This window comes from Hesperophylax consimilis, chromosome 18 (assembly GCF_061612785.1).
Source record: "Hesperophylax consimilis isolate HC1 chromosome 18, BYU_Hcon_1.0, whole genome shotgun sequence".
Lineage (NCBI taxonomy): Eukaryota > Metazoa > Arthropoda > Insecta > Trichoptera > Limnephilidae > Hesperophylax > Hesperophylax consimilis.
In genome coordinates, this window is record NC_142853.1 from 32,329,911 (window position 1) to 32,348,260 (window position 18,350).

The 18,350-nt window shown below is 32.9% G+C and overlaps 1 protein-coding gene across 1 annotated transcript in view; it reads left to right on the forward strand.

Annotated features, from left to right (window-relative positions):
• The first annotated feature begins 929 nt into the window (after positions 1–929).
• LOC149415673 (transmembrane protein 151B-like) overlaps positions 930–18,350 on the forward strand; it is a 109,877-nt gene continuing 92,456 nt past the window's right edge. The window contains exons 1-2 of the mRNA XM_089642411.1: positions 930–941; positions 1,346–1,368. Of these exons, the coding sequence (XP_089498537.1) occupies positions 930–941; positions 1,346–1,368 (35 nt within the window). The remainder of the gene's footprint in view (positions 942–1,345; positions 1,369–18,350) is intronic.

An 18,350-nucleotide genomic window follows, 5' to 3' on the forward strand; every position in this document is an offset into this window, starting at 1 on the left:
TCCATTGGGAGAAGAACTGAAACAAGTTGAATAAAATATACGTATCTCAGCCCTTCCAGAGGTTATGCTCCGAGCCCCTGCCCTGAGCCTGTGAATCACCAACGTCTCAGCACCCTTTTCTGGCTCCGTCTCCCTTCAGCTGCGGACACGATCACCTTCCAAGGTCTTCCTTCCCGCTGTAGCGACAGAACCCCGGTCCCGGATTCCGGCCAATTCACCCTTGATGCCGATCTTGATCCTGGATCTTCTGCGTACCCCGTGTAACGGTATACTCTCGACAAAATGTTGCAATGTCGGCTCCCACACACGTGTAAAATTGCGTTTTTACCGCGCAATTTGCCCGGCCCGATCTGCGTGCTCGCCTCGGCTGCGTGTGAATTCTCCAATTTGATAGCCTTTTATTATTCTTCTTCTTCCTTCAAAATTTAGCGATCCAACGCCCAAAAGCGCCAGACTATACTGTGATCACCAAAAATTCGAATAATCTTCTTGAATCATCTGATTCTCCGTAAACTTTTAATAATTTACGAACTACCGGCTGCGCCACTGTAACGTATGTTAACTCTACATACTCAATAATAACAATGCTTGTATTATAATATTTATTTGAAAGAAGACTATCACGGTTCTGGACTGAGAGGCTCATTCCCGCTCATACGATCTCTTATATACGTCTCGTACTCGCTGTCTCGCTCTCATGCTGTCCCCCTTACACACATACACCACACATTCAATTGACGGTGATGGATAGTTCCCCAGAGGATCGGGCCGTTTCGATTCAATGGTTGTGAATTAGGATGTAACCGATCTATAAATAAATAAAGCTAGATTTAACGGTGTTTTAACACCCCAACAGCCTTCGCAGGGATGCCTTGTCGAAGGTTTTTGACTTTGAGTCGGGATGGTGCATTTTTTTCAATTTATATAACATGGGTGCCAAGGTTATGACTTTCATTGTTAAATCGTTAAATTTGATGGACTTTTGATCAGGGATATTGATTTATTCTAATATTGATAGGACGGCCTCCATGGTTGAATGGTTTCGGTCCTCTGTTACAAATCCGGAGGTCGCGGGTTTAAACGTTAATTAATTTGAGTTATATCATAAATAATTCACTTAACATTCCAAATTGGCAGATACGTTCAGCATAGCCTTGGTGAAACACCGCCATTTTAGAATTGAAACGTTTTTGAAATTACTTTAGACGTGTTTTGTGACCAGATTTGAATAGCCAGCCACCTCTACACTCCAATAATTCACCTCTTCCCCCCCTCCTCTGCTCTTTCCCGACCTTCTACCTTCATCATCATAGCATAACCCAATTTGGGATGTTATGGTCTCTAGGGAACTATTACGTCTCTTTTGCGGTAAGTACCTACTCAAATAAAAAGTCACAAGTTGTGTGTATTGACTATTTCACTTTAAAAAGTCACAAGTTGTGTGTATTGTCTGTTTCACTTTAAAAGGTCACAAGTTTTGTGTATTGTCTGTTTCACTTTGAAAAGTCACAAGTTGTGTGTATTTACTGTTACACTTTAAAAAGTCACAAGTTGTGTGTATTGTCTGTTTCACTTTAAAAAGTCACAAGTTGTGTGTATTGTCTGTTTCACTTTAAAAAGTCACAAGTTGTGTGTATTGTCTATTTCACTTTAAATAGTCACACGTTGTGTGTATTGTCTGTTTCACTTTGAAAAGTCAGAAGTTGTGTATATTGTCTATTTCACTTTAAATAGTCACACGTTGTGTGTATTGTCTGTTTCACTTTGAAAAGTCAGAAGTTGTGTGTATTGTCTATTGCACTTTAAAAAGTCACAAGCTGTGTGTATTTACTGTTACACTTTAAAAAGTCACAAGTTGTGTGTATTGTCTGTTTCACTTTAAAAGGTCACAAGTTGTGTGTATTGTCTGTTTCACTTTAAAAAGTCACAAATTGTGTGCATTGTCTATTTCACTTTAAATAGTCACACGTTGTGTGTATTGTCTGTTTCACTTTGAAAAGTCAGAAGTTGTGTGTATTGTCTATTTCACTTTAAAAAGTCACAAGTTGTGTGTATTTACTGTCACACTTTAAAAAGTCACAAGTTGTGTGTATTGTCTGTTTCACTTTAAAAGGTCACAAGTTGTGTGTATTGTCTGTTTCACTTTAAAAAGTCACAAGTTGTGTGTATTGTCTGTTTCACTTTGAAAAGTCAGAAGTTGTGTATATTGTCTATTTCACTTTAAATAGTCACACGTTGTGTGTATTGTCTGTTTCACTTTGAAAAGTCAGAAGTTGTGTGTATTGTCTATTTCACTTTAAAAAGTCACAAGTTATGTGTATTTACTGTTACACTTTAAAAAGTCACAAGTTGTGTGTATTGTCTGTTTCACTTTAAAAGGTCACAAGTTGTGTATTGTCTGTTTCACTTTAAAAAGTCACAAATTGTGTGTATTGTCTATTTCACTTTAAATAGTCACACGTTGTGTGTATTGTCTATTTCACTTTAAAAGGTCACAAGTTGTGTGTATTGTCTATTTCACTTTGAAAAGTCACAAGTTGTGTGTATTGTCTATTTCACTTTAAAAAGTCACAAGTTGTGTGTATTGTCTATTTCAATTTAAAAGGTCACAAGTTGTGTGTATTGTCTGTTTCACTTTAAAAAGTCACAAGTTGTGTGTATTGACTGTTTCACTTTAAAAAGTCACAAGTTGTGTATATTGACTGTTTCACTTGAAAAGGTCACAAGTTGAGTGTATTGTTTGTTTCACTTTAAAAGGTCACAAGTTGTGTGTATTGTCTGTTTCACTTTAAAAAGTCACAAGTTGTGTGTATTGTCTGTTTCACTTTAAAAAGTCACAAGTTTTGTGTATTCTCGTTTCACTTGAATGAAAAATAAAAAAAAAGGTTATAACCTCCATTTGAGCGGGAGTGGGATAATGGCATCCCAACTTTGGTTGTCTTGGGAGAGGTAGGAGGGGGAAAAGTTTGGGAAAGCGAAGGTGGGGAAGTGCCCGGCTATTTAGATCTGGACACCAAACATGGCTAAAGCCATTTCTCAAATATCTATCGCATCGGTGCAATCTGGCGGAACTAGAGTCTAAACGAAAAATGGAATCATATGCGCACTGCTAATTGCGGTTTAAAAACAATGAATCCACCTAAATTTCACCGTGTATGCCATATTTTAAGGTTCTATAAATTTGGCACAATTTGGCCAGCGACCGTTCAAGACGGTTTTACGAACTTGCGATAGTATACCAAAAATCATTAGGGGTTAATTATATTATGAAAAATACTATTAATATACTAATTTTAGTGTGTCGTAACTCTGGTTCAATGAACTATAGAACTCGGATTAGCTTTGAATTTAAGTGCCTTTTTAAAAATTGGAACTGATTTTGTAAAGCAATAAACCGATAAAGTATTAACATAAGCATAATATTTTAACAGAAAGTTATTTTAATTGTGTTTTTTAAAATAGAAATTAAAATATCCCATGATAATTTTACTGTTCTGCGCTAGTTCATTATAAAATTGTTGATGCTTAGTTAATTTTTCAGATTATATTGATTAATTTTTGGGGTGTTGTAGTGTCCATCATCAGGGCAGATATGTATACGGCATAATACCCCAAAATATCAATATAATACTTTTGGCCGTGAACATCTCAAATCAATTTGTCAGATGTTTAAAAAATGTTACAACGATAAGCTTTTAAAAATGAGAGGATTATCTTAAGCCTAGTGGTTAATCCATACTAAGACGATGTCTGAACCAAAAGACTACAGATTTAATTTATATTTGATAGGAAATAATATAATGAAACAATTTCCCATTTCAATTTGCCTAAAAAAATATTAAACATCTCCTTGCAGGTTGAAAATGTTGTACATGCCTATGTGATTTATAGATACTTCGAGAAAGCATTTTACAAAGTCGACCATGATATTTTTTTAAAATTGAGTTACATCGGATTCTATCAGAATTTCCTCACTCTCGTAGACAAATTTAAATGTATTTAAATTGTATTAAATAAAGACTATTGATTGTTGTAATGAACTTTCCACCGATTAGAGAATATCCCTAGATGTTCCCATCTGGAGCCAGTGATACTATGGCATCCTCCAACAGGGGTATGATGTGAGCCTGAAGGTAGTAGGGAGTGGAAGAATATTGGGAAGAAGAAGAAGTGGAAGTACTTGGCTATTAAGATCTTATCGCCAAACACGGCTAAAGCCATATCAAGTGAATTTACTTATATTTCGAGTTAAAAACCTATTGCCATCAAATTTTGGTCGAATAATATCTTTGGGTTTGCTTTTAGCTTACTTAACTTAGGGGATATTTCACCATCCTCTTTATAGCTTATCCATAAGATAATGAATATTAATAAATAAACACTCGAAATAGATAGAACACTTGGATAACTTGTCCGATACACAACAAATAATAAGTTAATTAGTTTATAATAGTATAGTAGCATCTCATTTAAATTACTGCTCTAGTATCATTTTCTTGTGCAATCAAACGCAGATAAAAAAATTCAAAATAATTCAAAATAGAGGCATGCGAGCAGTATTGAATTGAAGTAGGTATTTTAAGATAATTAATATGCAGAAAAAAACTAGGTAAGTTAAGTGTGAGACAGTATAAAATTTACTATAACTTAATATTTATATTTAATCTCAAAAATTAGATGCTCCCGAAATACGAGTACATATTGAAGAATGTAAATTTTAATTTCGAAATACATGACAACCCCATGAGAAACTGTGGTGATTTTAAAATTCCGAAAAAAAAATTGTCTGTGACCCAAAACAATCTCTATTTTAAAGGATTTAAAATGTTAAAGAAGCTAAAAGCTTTTTGTGGGTCACGCCTAAATACTATAAAGAATAAGTTTTAGATGTATTGTTAAGTGTGCCTAAATGTCATAAAAATAAGTTCTTACTATTTAATGAAGGTTTATACTAGATATAAAATGTAAGTATTTATAACTAAATAAAAACAACCCTTAACAAGATTCACCTTATCGTATAGGTAAGCTTTTAAGAGGATGATGAAAACCCTAAACTATGTTATTTTTAAGGAACAACTTTTTCTTTTAATTTATTTTGAAGGGTAAATCCATCGATTGAATAAATCATCGAAGAAAAATATAATAATAATAAATCTAAACGAATCATGAAATAGAACAAGACATATAAAAATAACGCCTTAAGAGGAAGCTACAAGCCAAAAATGTGTATATTCTTGGTATACCTTATATTTTAGGCAATAGGTATTAAAATCGCTTTACAAACGGAGTCTAGAAACGTTCGATTTCAAGCACAAAACTGGTTTTTATTTATGTTGTAAATAATTTTATAAGAAAGCAAAAAAGTTAATCAAGTGAAACAGTCACAGATAATCTTATTAAGCTTTGCCTTAAGCGTTACGCCCGTCATTATTTGTTAATAATGACGCCTATATAATTGTCATAATTGTCCTGGTACGACAAGAGATTCTGGGTTCGATTCCTAGTTGTGACTGTTAACTTTTTATTTGTGTGTGCTTTGGTCTATTTCATATTTCTTTTTGACTTATAAGTATTATCTTCTTCTTCTTGAATGACATGTTAAAATTTTTCAAATTCCCTTTTTTGTGAAAAGCTATCCAATCATATCAATCATAAAATTGTTTCGCGCTTTAATTATTAAATTTTAAATGTTTTTTGTCTGTCAATCAATGAACAAAGTACACGTGAAAGTTTTTTTAAAAACATTGATTGTTCAATCATCCTTAGCCATAACTCATCATTAGAAGCAATAAATTACACAAATCGAACACATTGATCCTATTTGTCCAACAAAACAAAGCGGAATTATTTCTCCCATGTCACCGAGGCAGGAGTTTTTAATTAAAATTCCCAATCATCCATTTCCTGCGGTAACGAAGAGTAAGAGTTTCTGTTGGGAAAATTGAAATTGGAAAATGAGACGTGGAAAATGGAAAATACAAAATGGTATCGGCATAACGCGCGTCACGTGATTCGCTGACAGAATATGACATTGACAAATGCAAATATTAGAAATTCGTTTCCTTCATATTTTGGAGTAGACAGCATATTATATTTACATATTCCTCAAAGTAGATTACATCACTGTCTGATAAAAATACATTTTTAGTACGAAATTAACGTTTACTCAAAAAAATATTATATTTCAACAAAATTACAAAATGTCTGTCTGAATTTTTATTTTTGGCGTATAAAAAAGTGTACATTAGAAAAACACAGGAAAATTGTAGATTGGATCGGTAGCTCACTAAGTTCACGTCCTGATTATTATTAAATCTACTATTGCAGACTAATTTCTGAATTCTTGACAAAATTGCTTCAATTTTAAAAAAATATATTAAAATTATTTTCTGTTAAAAGGATAATATTATAGATAGCTTCTTCATCGATTGTCAGAATTATCAAAAAAATTGTAAAAAGCATTCACTTTGTGGCTCATCATAATTTATAATAAAAACACATAAATTTGTTTTTGACCACGATAGTTTTATTTTCACTCTACCGGTTTCGGAGTTTTAAATATTCTCCTGACGAAGGAAGGGATCTTCCGAAACCGGTAGAGTGAAAATAAAACTATCGTGGTCAAAAACAAATTTATGTGTTTTTATTATATATCAAAAAAAATGTTAAATTCAAATAAAAAAATTTAGAGTTCATGGAATCGGAGTTATAACCTACCTACTAACCCCTTAGTTTAGCGTCCGGTTCCTACCCAACCGTCCCGGATTCATTCATCATGTTTAGTGACCAGATTTGGATAGCCATAGTCGCACTGGATCCAGCGATTGTGAGCAGTTGAGGCTCTTGTGCGGCATTCATATAAAAAAAATCTCGACAGTCCGAAGGGTCGAGAAAATAATTAATCGAGATACTAACAGCGTGTTCAAGGCCTTCTCAAGACATGCGCAACAGAAAGTGAATAAAACATTGAAGAAGAACATAATACTAATAAATCTAAACTAAATATGAAACAGAACAAGACACGGAAAAATAAAAAAAATAACGGTTTCAACTGGAATCGTATCCAGGATATCTGTCTTACCGGGACAACGTCTCTATCCACTCGACCATTGGGACCCAATTATTACACATCGTTTTTGTTGATCTCATATTTCAAATTCAGAATCAACAATATTATGTTGCAACTAATTTTCCCATATTTTGGCAGCTATCTTTTTTGAATGATTACAACATTCCAAAATAATTGGTTTGTAACCTAGATAGTGTTACAGATAAACATGTTTGATTTTTATTTAGGTATATGGGATACATATTTTTTCTAAAAGTCTCAATTCATATTATTTTTAATTATAAACTAACGTACAAGGTTTTTATGCACAGAACATAGAATAATATATTATTTTTAAGCAAGTTGTGTTCTAGTGAAATAACTTTAATAGGCAATAATTGTTAATATGAAAATACCAGTACATATTGAATAATTTGGCGGGTTTCGAATTAGTCGACGTAGCGCAATTAATAGAGCAGCTGACTGGCAGTCAGAAGGCTGCGGGTTCGATTCCTGTCGGTGGCATGTATTTTTTCTCGGAAGATTTTTTAATTTATATAGATGTTGCAGGCTAATGATTATTTATTATTATATATATCACTCAAATACTTTGTCGACTTTTTATCAATATTAAATTAGCTGAAATAACACAACAAATGCGTACCACTAGAATTAGCTCTACCTTGAACTTTGTGGCGGTACATACTAAAAATTCTTTTGGTCAAAGAAATTATTTGTATCAGGAACCACTTATGTTTAATATTCTTCCAAATCATATTAAGTCTACCAATTCCTTAGTTAAATTTAAAAAGTAAATTAAGATTTTTGTATTGACAGATGATTGTCTTAATAATTTTTCATCTTTGTCCTTTCTTAAATAATAATATTTTATGTAAGTGCCATTTGTTAATAATAATAATTATAATAATTGGATGACTTGTATAGCGCCGTTTTTGTGCCAAATCACCTCAAGGGCGCTGTACAAACTTATATTACATCTCTACAGTGATCTATGTTATTACTAAACTATTTATGGAGATAATATATAGTACAATACTTACCTGGTAGGTCACTTGAGATTAACACTTAATTAAAATTATATAATTGTTTATTAGCGAAAATTAGATACAGGATTTAGGACATAATTGGATATAACTGGACTTTCTTTTAGGAATGGTATATTTAATTTAAGGGTACGACAGCTTAAAAAGGTAAGTTTTTAGTTCAGACCTGAATTCTGTTGGACTTGTTATGGATAAAAACTGAATGTCACCCTATCTGTCTTTATTATCTACTTTGCTTCTTCTTTTGAATAATGAATAATTATGGTTCAAATATTGTTACAATACACTGTCAAATTACCCATCTGGCAACACATCTAATACTTATTTTTTTCTTTAATTTTGAAATATTTTGTGTTTGTGTGTAGAATTACTTTATGTTTGTGATTAATCTTATGTTTGCTTCACTCAAATGTAAATTTTTGACCTCGATGCAGGCTTAGTCCTAGTGAGGTTGGTTTTTATGTGAAAAAAAACGTGTTTTATGTATAGTGAGATGCAATAAATAAATTATTTGAGTAAAACGCCTTAAAGTAGGTATCAAATAAATATTGATTGTTCAAAAGTTCAAGCATGCGTGCATAATCAACGATGTGCCGATATGGAATTGGTGAAAGTGGTAATAAGAAAATGTCAACTTTAACGATTACTAGTGAATAATAATAATAATATTTGGCTGTCACCTCAAGGGTGCTGAACAAGTTTTGTAAACAGAAGACCACACTTCTAAAAAGAATGGTAAAACTTTACCTACAACTGTATAGATAACATCTAGTTTAAGATAGCAAAGGATTTCGCCTAGTAATTAACAGGTACGTAGCCAGCGATCTCAGATGATTGTCTATTATGCCGATTATATGTTTCATATTTTCTATACTGCCTACAAACAAACGCGAATTATGTGCGAACTTCATATCGGTGTTCTGTCAAATTGCTGCGTCGGTTGGCAAATTTTCTCGTAAAATTTACGTAAATAATATTAAATATCAATATTTTTAAAATCGTTAATGCTAAAAGTTTTGGTTTATTGTCATTGAGTTGAATCAAATGATTGTTTTTTTAAAATGCGTATTAAAAACGGTAATTGTAGGTAAAGAATTACCAGAAGAATTTTTCTATTTATTTTCTCTTGATCTAATAAATCAAAAGTTTTGTAAGTGGGTACTTAAATACCTAGCTACTTAATTACATACCATAAATATTTAACAACTTTTTTATTTCAAATAAAGAGTTTGTCCAGAGAAATTTCACCGTGATCATTCGAACTCTGTTGGGATAAAAGGTAATATCAAACCTGGCCACCATCTTGAATCTCAACGTAACAAATAAATGTACAGACAGATGACTTGCCAAATAGTCGAGTAACGGGACTTCGCTACGCTACAAATTAAAACAATTATTTGGTGTATTGTTAAACATAATTATAGATACTCTGTCATGGGTCTTCCCAAGTGGTTCGCTTCGTTTGGTGACTGAGCTGGGGGCCCGGGTTTATGGGGTGAGAATTGTCTGCCCATCTACTGTGGCGGCCCGGATTTGAAGACGCTGGTTGAGAGAGATCTTTTCACCTCTCCAGCAGGACTCTCTCGACCCATCGCCTTGCACTGCAGTGGGAGGGATGAATTCAAACGCCCGCTACTCCTAGCATACTGACCACCAGATTCCTACCCATCCCTCATACCATTTTCCTTCCCAGAATTTTGTCTCCTTCCTTTCCATAAAAACATCCCCCGCGCAACATCCCCAAAGACGACATTGGTCCTGAGAGAAAGTATCTTTAGGGCCTCCTTTGTGGAGCTGTATATTCAGTTCTCAGCTCCCAATGTCTCTAAATAGTATAAAATAAAGTCGCTATCCGCGTCTGTCTGTTTGTGGGCTAAGTTCTTCTAAATTACGCAATAGAATTTGATAGGATTTTCACTACCATTTAGAGATATTTTTTTCCAGAAGGTTTTTATTTATTAAACATGCATATTATATTTATAAAAAGTAGAGAAAAGTGTATGTTTTGTAATCAAGTATTAAAAAAAATATTTCGGGCGCTTACATTACTAATGCTGGCTAAACCTTATGGGATACATCAAAATAGTATACTACGAAATTGTATATCTTAAAAAGGCATATAGAAAAGTATGAAACGGTTTATGTCAATCTCTTAAGGATAACACCTAGCAACGCTGGGTAAATGTCAGCTAGTTTTACATATTTAAAAACTAAATTAAATGTAAAAAATATTCTAAAAACTATTAAACAACCATTTATTTTTAAATCATTCACGTATAACCGTACACCTTAATACATGAATCAGTCCTAATGTGTTATTATTCACAACTTTTCTGTTCTAGCACGTGAAAGTTTTTAATGCCTCCCCTTTCTTATAACCTTTTCAACATCGAATAACTTTTTACCTCGAAGATAACATGGGCGTAGCGGAAAATTATAGGACCCAACGAATTTTTTAATTTTCTTGAATGAAGTGAGTTTGGCACAAGGGTCCCAACTACTCCAAACCTTCTGGAGCCAGTTAGACTATGGCATCCCCAATTGAGGTATGTTATGAGGCTGAAGGAAGTGGGGAAGAGGAAGTTACATGGCTTTTCAGATCTGGTCACCAAACATGGCTAAAGCCATTTATTTCAAGGTACTTTTTCAATTCTGAATGATTTTGTTTCAAAAGGGCGATGCTTAAAGTATCTGCCACTCTGGAACGAACAAATTGTGAAATAACACCAAGTAATCGAAATAAAATTTACTTGCACCTGCCGGGATTTTAACCTGTGACCTGCGACCTCCGATTTCGTAGCTAAGGATCGAAATCACTCTAACATAGAGGCTATCTTTACAATATGTTTTTATATTTTGAATTTGTTAAGCTATAAAACTGAAGGAGGTGAAGGAAATGTAAAGGAAGTTTTAATGTTACCAGGAGAAAGATTTCAACTATGCTTTAAGGATAAGGAATTGTCTTTAACCTTAAAATGAACGGCTTTTTCGCTGACATCTGAGAGAACTGGAATCGCAGTTAATGAAAAAGTCTTAATTTTAAGGTTAAAGCCAATTCCACTGTCATCTGAATCTATTTTTTTATACGATAAGGAGATAATTCCTAATTTAGTCGTGTGAGTAGATGACGATAAGTGTATTTGATCTTGTCATAGTGTTTTGTGCTGGTGTGTGTCGGAATAAATGCTGGCTTAGTGTTGGTATGTGAGGAGTGTTGAATTATTTCTTAAAATGGCAGTTTTGATGTTATATTTATTACTATACATATAACTTAAATAATTTTACGGCTAAGACAATTCTTTATCCTTAAATAAAAACCGGAATCTCCTGCAGATCTGGTCGCTAAACATAACTTTATTCAATTCGGGTGACAATTATTAGTTATTCGATGATGTATAATATCGCCGCAATTTATCTCTTCAATTTGCACATTATTTTTCAATTTAATTCATGTCTTTGGTCCTTATTAACCCTACTCAGCTTTATAAAGTTGTTACAAACATTGGGGTTGGTAATATGTTATTAGGTTTTACCACAAATACGAGAAACTTTCGCTTTGGTTTAGTTTAGAGCGAAGCACTACACCAAGTAATGCAAAATCATTTGTTTTTAGTTTGATAGCTTATAAATATTTAAGACGCTTTAATTGAATACTGCGAGCAGATTTTTTTTTGCCATTGAAATAATCAAGCTTTTTGTTGATTTGAAATCTCTCAAAGAAAAGGACTATAAAAACTACTTTAAGGTTTAAAATACGAACCCTTTTTGGTTATGGTTTTACTGTAACTAACTAACTAACTATCACGCCGTTTCCCCGCAGGGGTAGGCAGATAGGACGAACCGCCAAACAACTCGGTCTTGGCACACACTTTTTGCCTTATTCACATTCACAAATCGTCTCATACATACTCTTCTATTATTCTGACTCGAGTATCTGATTCACTTGGTCGTGCCATGTCTTCCTCGGGCGTCCCCGACTTCTGCTTCCATTCACATTTGCATCGTATATTCCCCAGTTTTATTGTATAATGTGGCGAATTAATTAATGTTATTTAGAAAATCTTGTGCCTGAACTTCATAAAATAAAAACACACTTTTTTCGATGTTTTTTCTGGCGTAATTCAAAACAGGCGGCCGTTAAGCGGAATTTAAACCTTATCGCTATTTACATAAGGAGTGTTATTGTTAGCGGCCCGATTCCAAATATTACACCAGTGGTGCATCGCTTTAATAGATAGGTTCAGTTTAAATAGTATTTAGTGGAGGGAACATTTAATAAATATTACACGACGTGGTGCATCGCTTTAATAGATAGGTTTAGTTTAAATATTATTTAGTGGAGGGAATATTTAGTGCATTTTTTTTTAAATTACAACTTCATGATAACAAGCTAGAGGGAAATATTATTTTTCAAGATAAAAACAAACAACAAAACACAAAATAAAAATAAAACATTCATAATAAGTACGAATAAGGTTGTTTGTTAAATCGTGCGAAAGAAATACAGTAAAAGCAATCATTTACTATTGAAACCTATTTTTTTAATATATCAAAATCATCTGTACGAAAAGAAAATACGTATTTTTTCCCTTCTCAAAACAAGTCATTCGCCGTATTTGCACATCAGGTAAACAAATTTCGTGTCATTTAGCGTTAAGAAATATTTTGATTATTTAAAATGACCACTGACCGTTTTGTTGCTACGCCACTGGTATACAAGTTAAAAGAACCATTAACAGTACTATCTAGTTATATCTACCGTTGTCTTTTCTTAACCTGCCTTTTTTAATATATAACAGCTAAGTACTGGGTATTAAGAAAGTTGGGATATGAGCAGATAAATTCCCTTTGCGAAAAGTAAAGACATTTTCGAAGTCTTCACTGATGTATCTACACATAAAGAATGAAAAGTTGAGCTTACCCTTAGAAAACCAAACCATAAAAATTAGTTAAGAGATGTCGGAAAAATGAGACAAATTTCCGATAAAAATATTTTGATTTGGTAAGGAATACGCTAATATGCAGTTTTCACAATTATCAGCAGAAGATGATAATAAAAGGTCCTTTTCAAATATTCAATGCACAATTATTATAAATAAACTTAAACTGAACTTGAAAACTACACACAACCACCCTTTGGTCATAGTGCAAACTACGTCACTGAACTATTATATATATACTGTACTTAAAGCAATTAAAAATAGTAATTGTTAAGAGGAAGCTACAAGCCAAAAATGTGTATACTCTTGGTATACCTTATATCGTTAGTAATAGGCATTAAAATTGCTTGACAAACGGAGTCTAATAACGTTCGATTTCAAGCAAAAAACTGGTTTTTATTTATTTTTTTAATAATTTTATAAGAAAGCAAAATAGTTAATCAAGTGAAATTGTCACAAATAATCTTAGCTATAATACTGTATTTTCAAATAGAATTTCCTTAATGCATTCATACATTTCTTTTGAAAAAATATTTTTTTTAGTAGTTTGCATTTATATTTTTTATTGAATAATTTATTTCTTTATTTGTATTTTACTCAAGCGAAGAGATAGGAAAACCTTCAATTTATTTAAAAAAAATTTTTAGTATTTATAATGCACACCAATTCGTTATAAAGATTAATCAAAATAGCGATTTGGCATTAAGCTTCGCCTTAAGAGAATCTTAGCACAGAATCTGAGCCCTATAATTAAAATAGTATACCCTATGAGTAAAACTCGGAAAAGTACGGATTATTAAAAAAATATAATAAATTAATTATGTAAACCGATTAAAATATGTCACATAATATCGAATTTCATTGATACGATTTTGTTTGTAAGTGTACCTACCAGTTTGAATGTTATATGTATTATAATTACGAAGATATCACCGCGCTGAAGAAATTCCTTTATTTTTACTTGATGTCTTATCTGTGAAAATAGTAAAGATGTACTAATGAACAAATTGTCAAATAATGTTAAAAGATCCCTGTAAGTCGTCTTGAATAATTTATCACTGTCAGCAGGTAATGCACTTTATGTCCTTATTAGAAGAACAAACTGCCTGCGTCCAAGTGGTGGTCCTTACCTAAGTGGCTCTCGAGTGGCAGGATCTTATCAAGGCCTTGGAGCACCCACAACACCCTGTCTGTCTGCTTTCTACCAGCCCACAGAGGTCCGAATCGCAAATGGACATAAATACTTGTTTATAAAAATGGAAATTATAACACCATCATTCTTTTGGTGTTCGAAACGCATTTACACCAAGAATTGTACAAAACTACAAAACTTTTTTCAGCGGATTTGAAGCCACGAAATATGTTTTCTAGTGAAAAATACTTCAGTAATTTCTGAAATCGAAATTCCATCAGTCTTTATTTTGATTCCTTTTCAATATCACTTTATTATATTACTAGTACCAAAGATGACTGATATTTTGGACACACTTTTTAATTTTAAGTTAAAGAAATATATAAACTTCAATTTCTTAACTTAAAAATGCACATCAAAGAAAAAAATCTAAATATTATTATTTTCCACCTGACTTACATAATTACATTTTAATTTTGTTCACATCTTCATTCAGTTTTTTCTTAAAGACGGGTTGTTTCTCAGAATTTGAGCAATTCATCAAATTTCAAAGTTGATTTACAAGTTCTGTGAAGGTTCTATTCAAGTTATGTTATTATATCTTTACTGGCCAGTTGTTTCACAAAACTGAAATAATTGCAGAAATTGAATAGATCCTTCACACAACTAGAAAATCAAGTTTTAAATTTGATGAAATGTTCAAATTCTGTGAATCAATCCGTCCTAAATGTGTTCAATCTATACATGTACTGTTGTCAAGCTATTGGGAAGGAAATTTTATGTGTGCACAGTGCATTTCCTAATGGTCTATGTTTCTTTTACCATTTTCAGTCTTTACTGAAATTGTGTACAGTTTATTATTTTGTCTTATGTAGTGTTCATGTACTTGTGATGTTTTCATAAATGTTGTATTCGTGTGTATAAATCCAATTAAGATTTTGTGGATTAATATGCTTATGTTATATTTGTATAGTTTTCTGATTTTCAGTAAGTTTGTTTTACGGTATAAACTTTTTAGGGGGTATCTGGGTTTTAAATAAACAGTTTTCTTATGACTTTATTCCCTATTATTTGCAGGTAGTTTGAATACGTGATGCGTGATGCGTGTGTTCCCGCATTTCAATTAGATAATTTATATGGGACTTTTTTTTTTTTTTTTTACAGTAATACCGCACAAGAGTCCCAACTGCTCCCGTCTGGAGCCAGTGAGACTATGGCATCCCCAATTGGGGTATGTTGTGAGGCTGAGGGTATTGGGGAGGGGAGGGAGATGGGGAAGAGGAAGGTGGGGAAGTACCTGGCTATTCAGATCTGGTCACCAAACACGGCTAAAGCCATTTCAAGCAACGTTTCAATTCTGAATGGTGGTCTTACACCAGGGCGATACTGAGAGTATCTTCCACTCTGGAACGTGCCGCAAATATACTATATATTATTTTAAATGAATTAATTGTGAAATAACACAAATTAATCAAATAAAATTTATTTGCGCACGCCGGGTTCGAACCCGCGACCTTCGGATCTGTAGTCAAAAGCGTATACCACTAGACCACGCCGGCCGTCAACACTGTTTTAAACTAAAGTATAATACCCTCTTTACTTGTGTTGCTAGAAAATGACCTAATCTACCATTTACACCAATTAGTGGGTTTTAGTTTTTGGGTGTGTTGCTTAATAATAATAATAATATGTGGATGATTTTTTTAGCACAATTTTTGTGCAAAATCCTCAAAAGCGCTGTTTAAATATATAATACATTTCTACAATTATCTGTGTTATTACTAACTGGATATGGAGATAATATTCAGTACCATACTTACCTGGTAGGTCACTTAAGATTAACACTTTTTCACGAGAAATTTACACACAGGATTTAGGACATAATTGGAAAATTGGATATAATTGGACTTTCTCTCAGGAATGGTATATTTAATTTAAGGGTATGACAGCTTAAAAGGTTAAGTTTTTAGTTTAGACCTGAATTCTGTTGGACTTGTTATGGATCTTAGTTCCGGAGGGTTTATTCCAAGCCTTTGGCCCAGATTCTCTGGAAGCCCGATCACCAAACTTATTATTTGGCTTGCGCTTAGGTTCCATCAATCTCCTTACAGCGTATGAGACGGCGTTTTCCCTTTTCATCACGATCATGTAACTAGCTTTTCTTAATATTAATCGTTAATATATTTTTTATTAGCCAATTTTTTAAAATTTTAATATCCAGTTGTGATTTTTCTAGTAAGTTTTTTACAAAGACAAAAAAAAATTATAAATGGCATTTCTGATCTAATATTTTGCTTCAATAGTGTCAAGTTCGTTAGTTTTTTTCTCGTGTATCTTACTTGTTAGGTATCCCCATAAAAATAATCCAGCGGATTTAGGTCAGGGCTCCCGGGGGGGGCAGTTAATGGTCCTCTACGAAAAATCACTTTATACGGGAACAGTTCGTCAAAAGCTTCAATTGATTAGTCAGATGTATGCCTTTAACTTGTCGAAACCATGTTCTTGAATTAAAACCTTAAATTCTTGCAACTCTGAGGTCAAAATGTTTCATAACATTTCACAATAACGGTTACTATTCTCGGTGAGTGCTCCCCTTCGTCGATCTTCAAGAAAATATTGACCAATGATGCCTCTAGCAGATATTGCAGCCCATACAATGACCTTTGGGCTATGAAGAGGTCGTTGATGTTTTCTTTTAGGATTTTCCTCTGCTCAGTAGCGACAATTCTGATCAACGTGTTGATCAATGATGTGTCAACGCGTTGTTGCCAATTTTTGTTCAAGATTATAGGAGTGCCAGCAGTGCGAATCTGGACACCATAATCTTTGCTAAATCATTTTCAGATCCTGGTCTATAAATAAAGAATTAGCAACGAATTTTAATATTTATATTTTTGTTTAATCCTTTATCAAATACCCGCCACCCTTTTAGTACGCCTGTACTAGTAGCAGAGATTATTGAAAAAGGTGCGGGATTTGGAAGCCCTTGGTGTTCCCATATCTGGTTCAACAATATTATTTAATCGTGTTTTTGGCCAACTAATATTGCGAATCGAACGTTTGTGCAATCTCCACAAGGAAACGGCCCAACTTGGGAGTGAACGTCGTCCAAATACTTTGCTAAGTGATGCGGTGGTCGGAACTCGTTATACCGTTCGGGTGCCGCATTAATTTTATGCACACAGAGTTCAGTAGTTTCATCTGAAACATGAAACTTAGCGAAGTCCTCAAAACCACTTCACTGGGAATTTTATACTTGCCGTACGTGTCAAGCAATAATAATAATAATTACTTTTCGACTTTCGTCTGCTTGATGTATCAAAACAATCAATATTTAAAAAAATCCAATAAATATTATGTATTAAGAATAATTTTAATCAATAAGTATTTAGACGAAAAAATGATGTTTGATTTTTGATCATAAAAATTCAACCCCTAAAAAACAAAGCTTTTTCAACAATACATCTAATTTAAAACTTTAAAAAAAATTGTTTGACTGGGATTGTACCTTCCTTCCTAGAGACTGAAGTCAACCGCGCTAACAACCTCGCCAAATGCCGATCCGTAGAACCAATATTTATTTTAAATATTAACGGCTGTAATGTCATATAATTTCTAAAAAATACGTATATGATTAAAACAAAAGTAGATAGAATACATTTTTATACAGAAAAGGGTTAATTTCCGGCTCCAAGACATCACGAAAACAAAAATTGAAATAGGCGTATTTAAAAAGCATTTAGTTGAAAAAAATTATATCAATTTTTTTGGTATTCTGTTTATTAAAATTACCGCATTTTGTTTTAATAATGAAATAACATCATTAATACGTATTCCACAAATATTTTTTTACAAGTTGATTTCTTACTACACACGAAAATCTATTCATTAGATAACAAGGGTAGTTTAACGTAAGTTGTTAGCTATGACACTATTTATGCAAAGTAAAAAGTCAAAGTTGAAACAGCTATCTCTTTCCACTGTTTCAAAAGGGAGACTGGAGATATGAATTCATAATTCAGCATTCTAAGGATTTAGTTCTACGAAGTTCTATTATTTATATTGCCATGAAGGCATATTTAAGTTGTGCGTGGTTCGTGAATTATCCATCAAATATTGTTTAAAACTTATTTATAGTGTTTAAAATTTATATTTATTTTAATTTT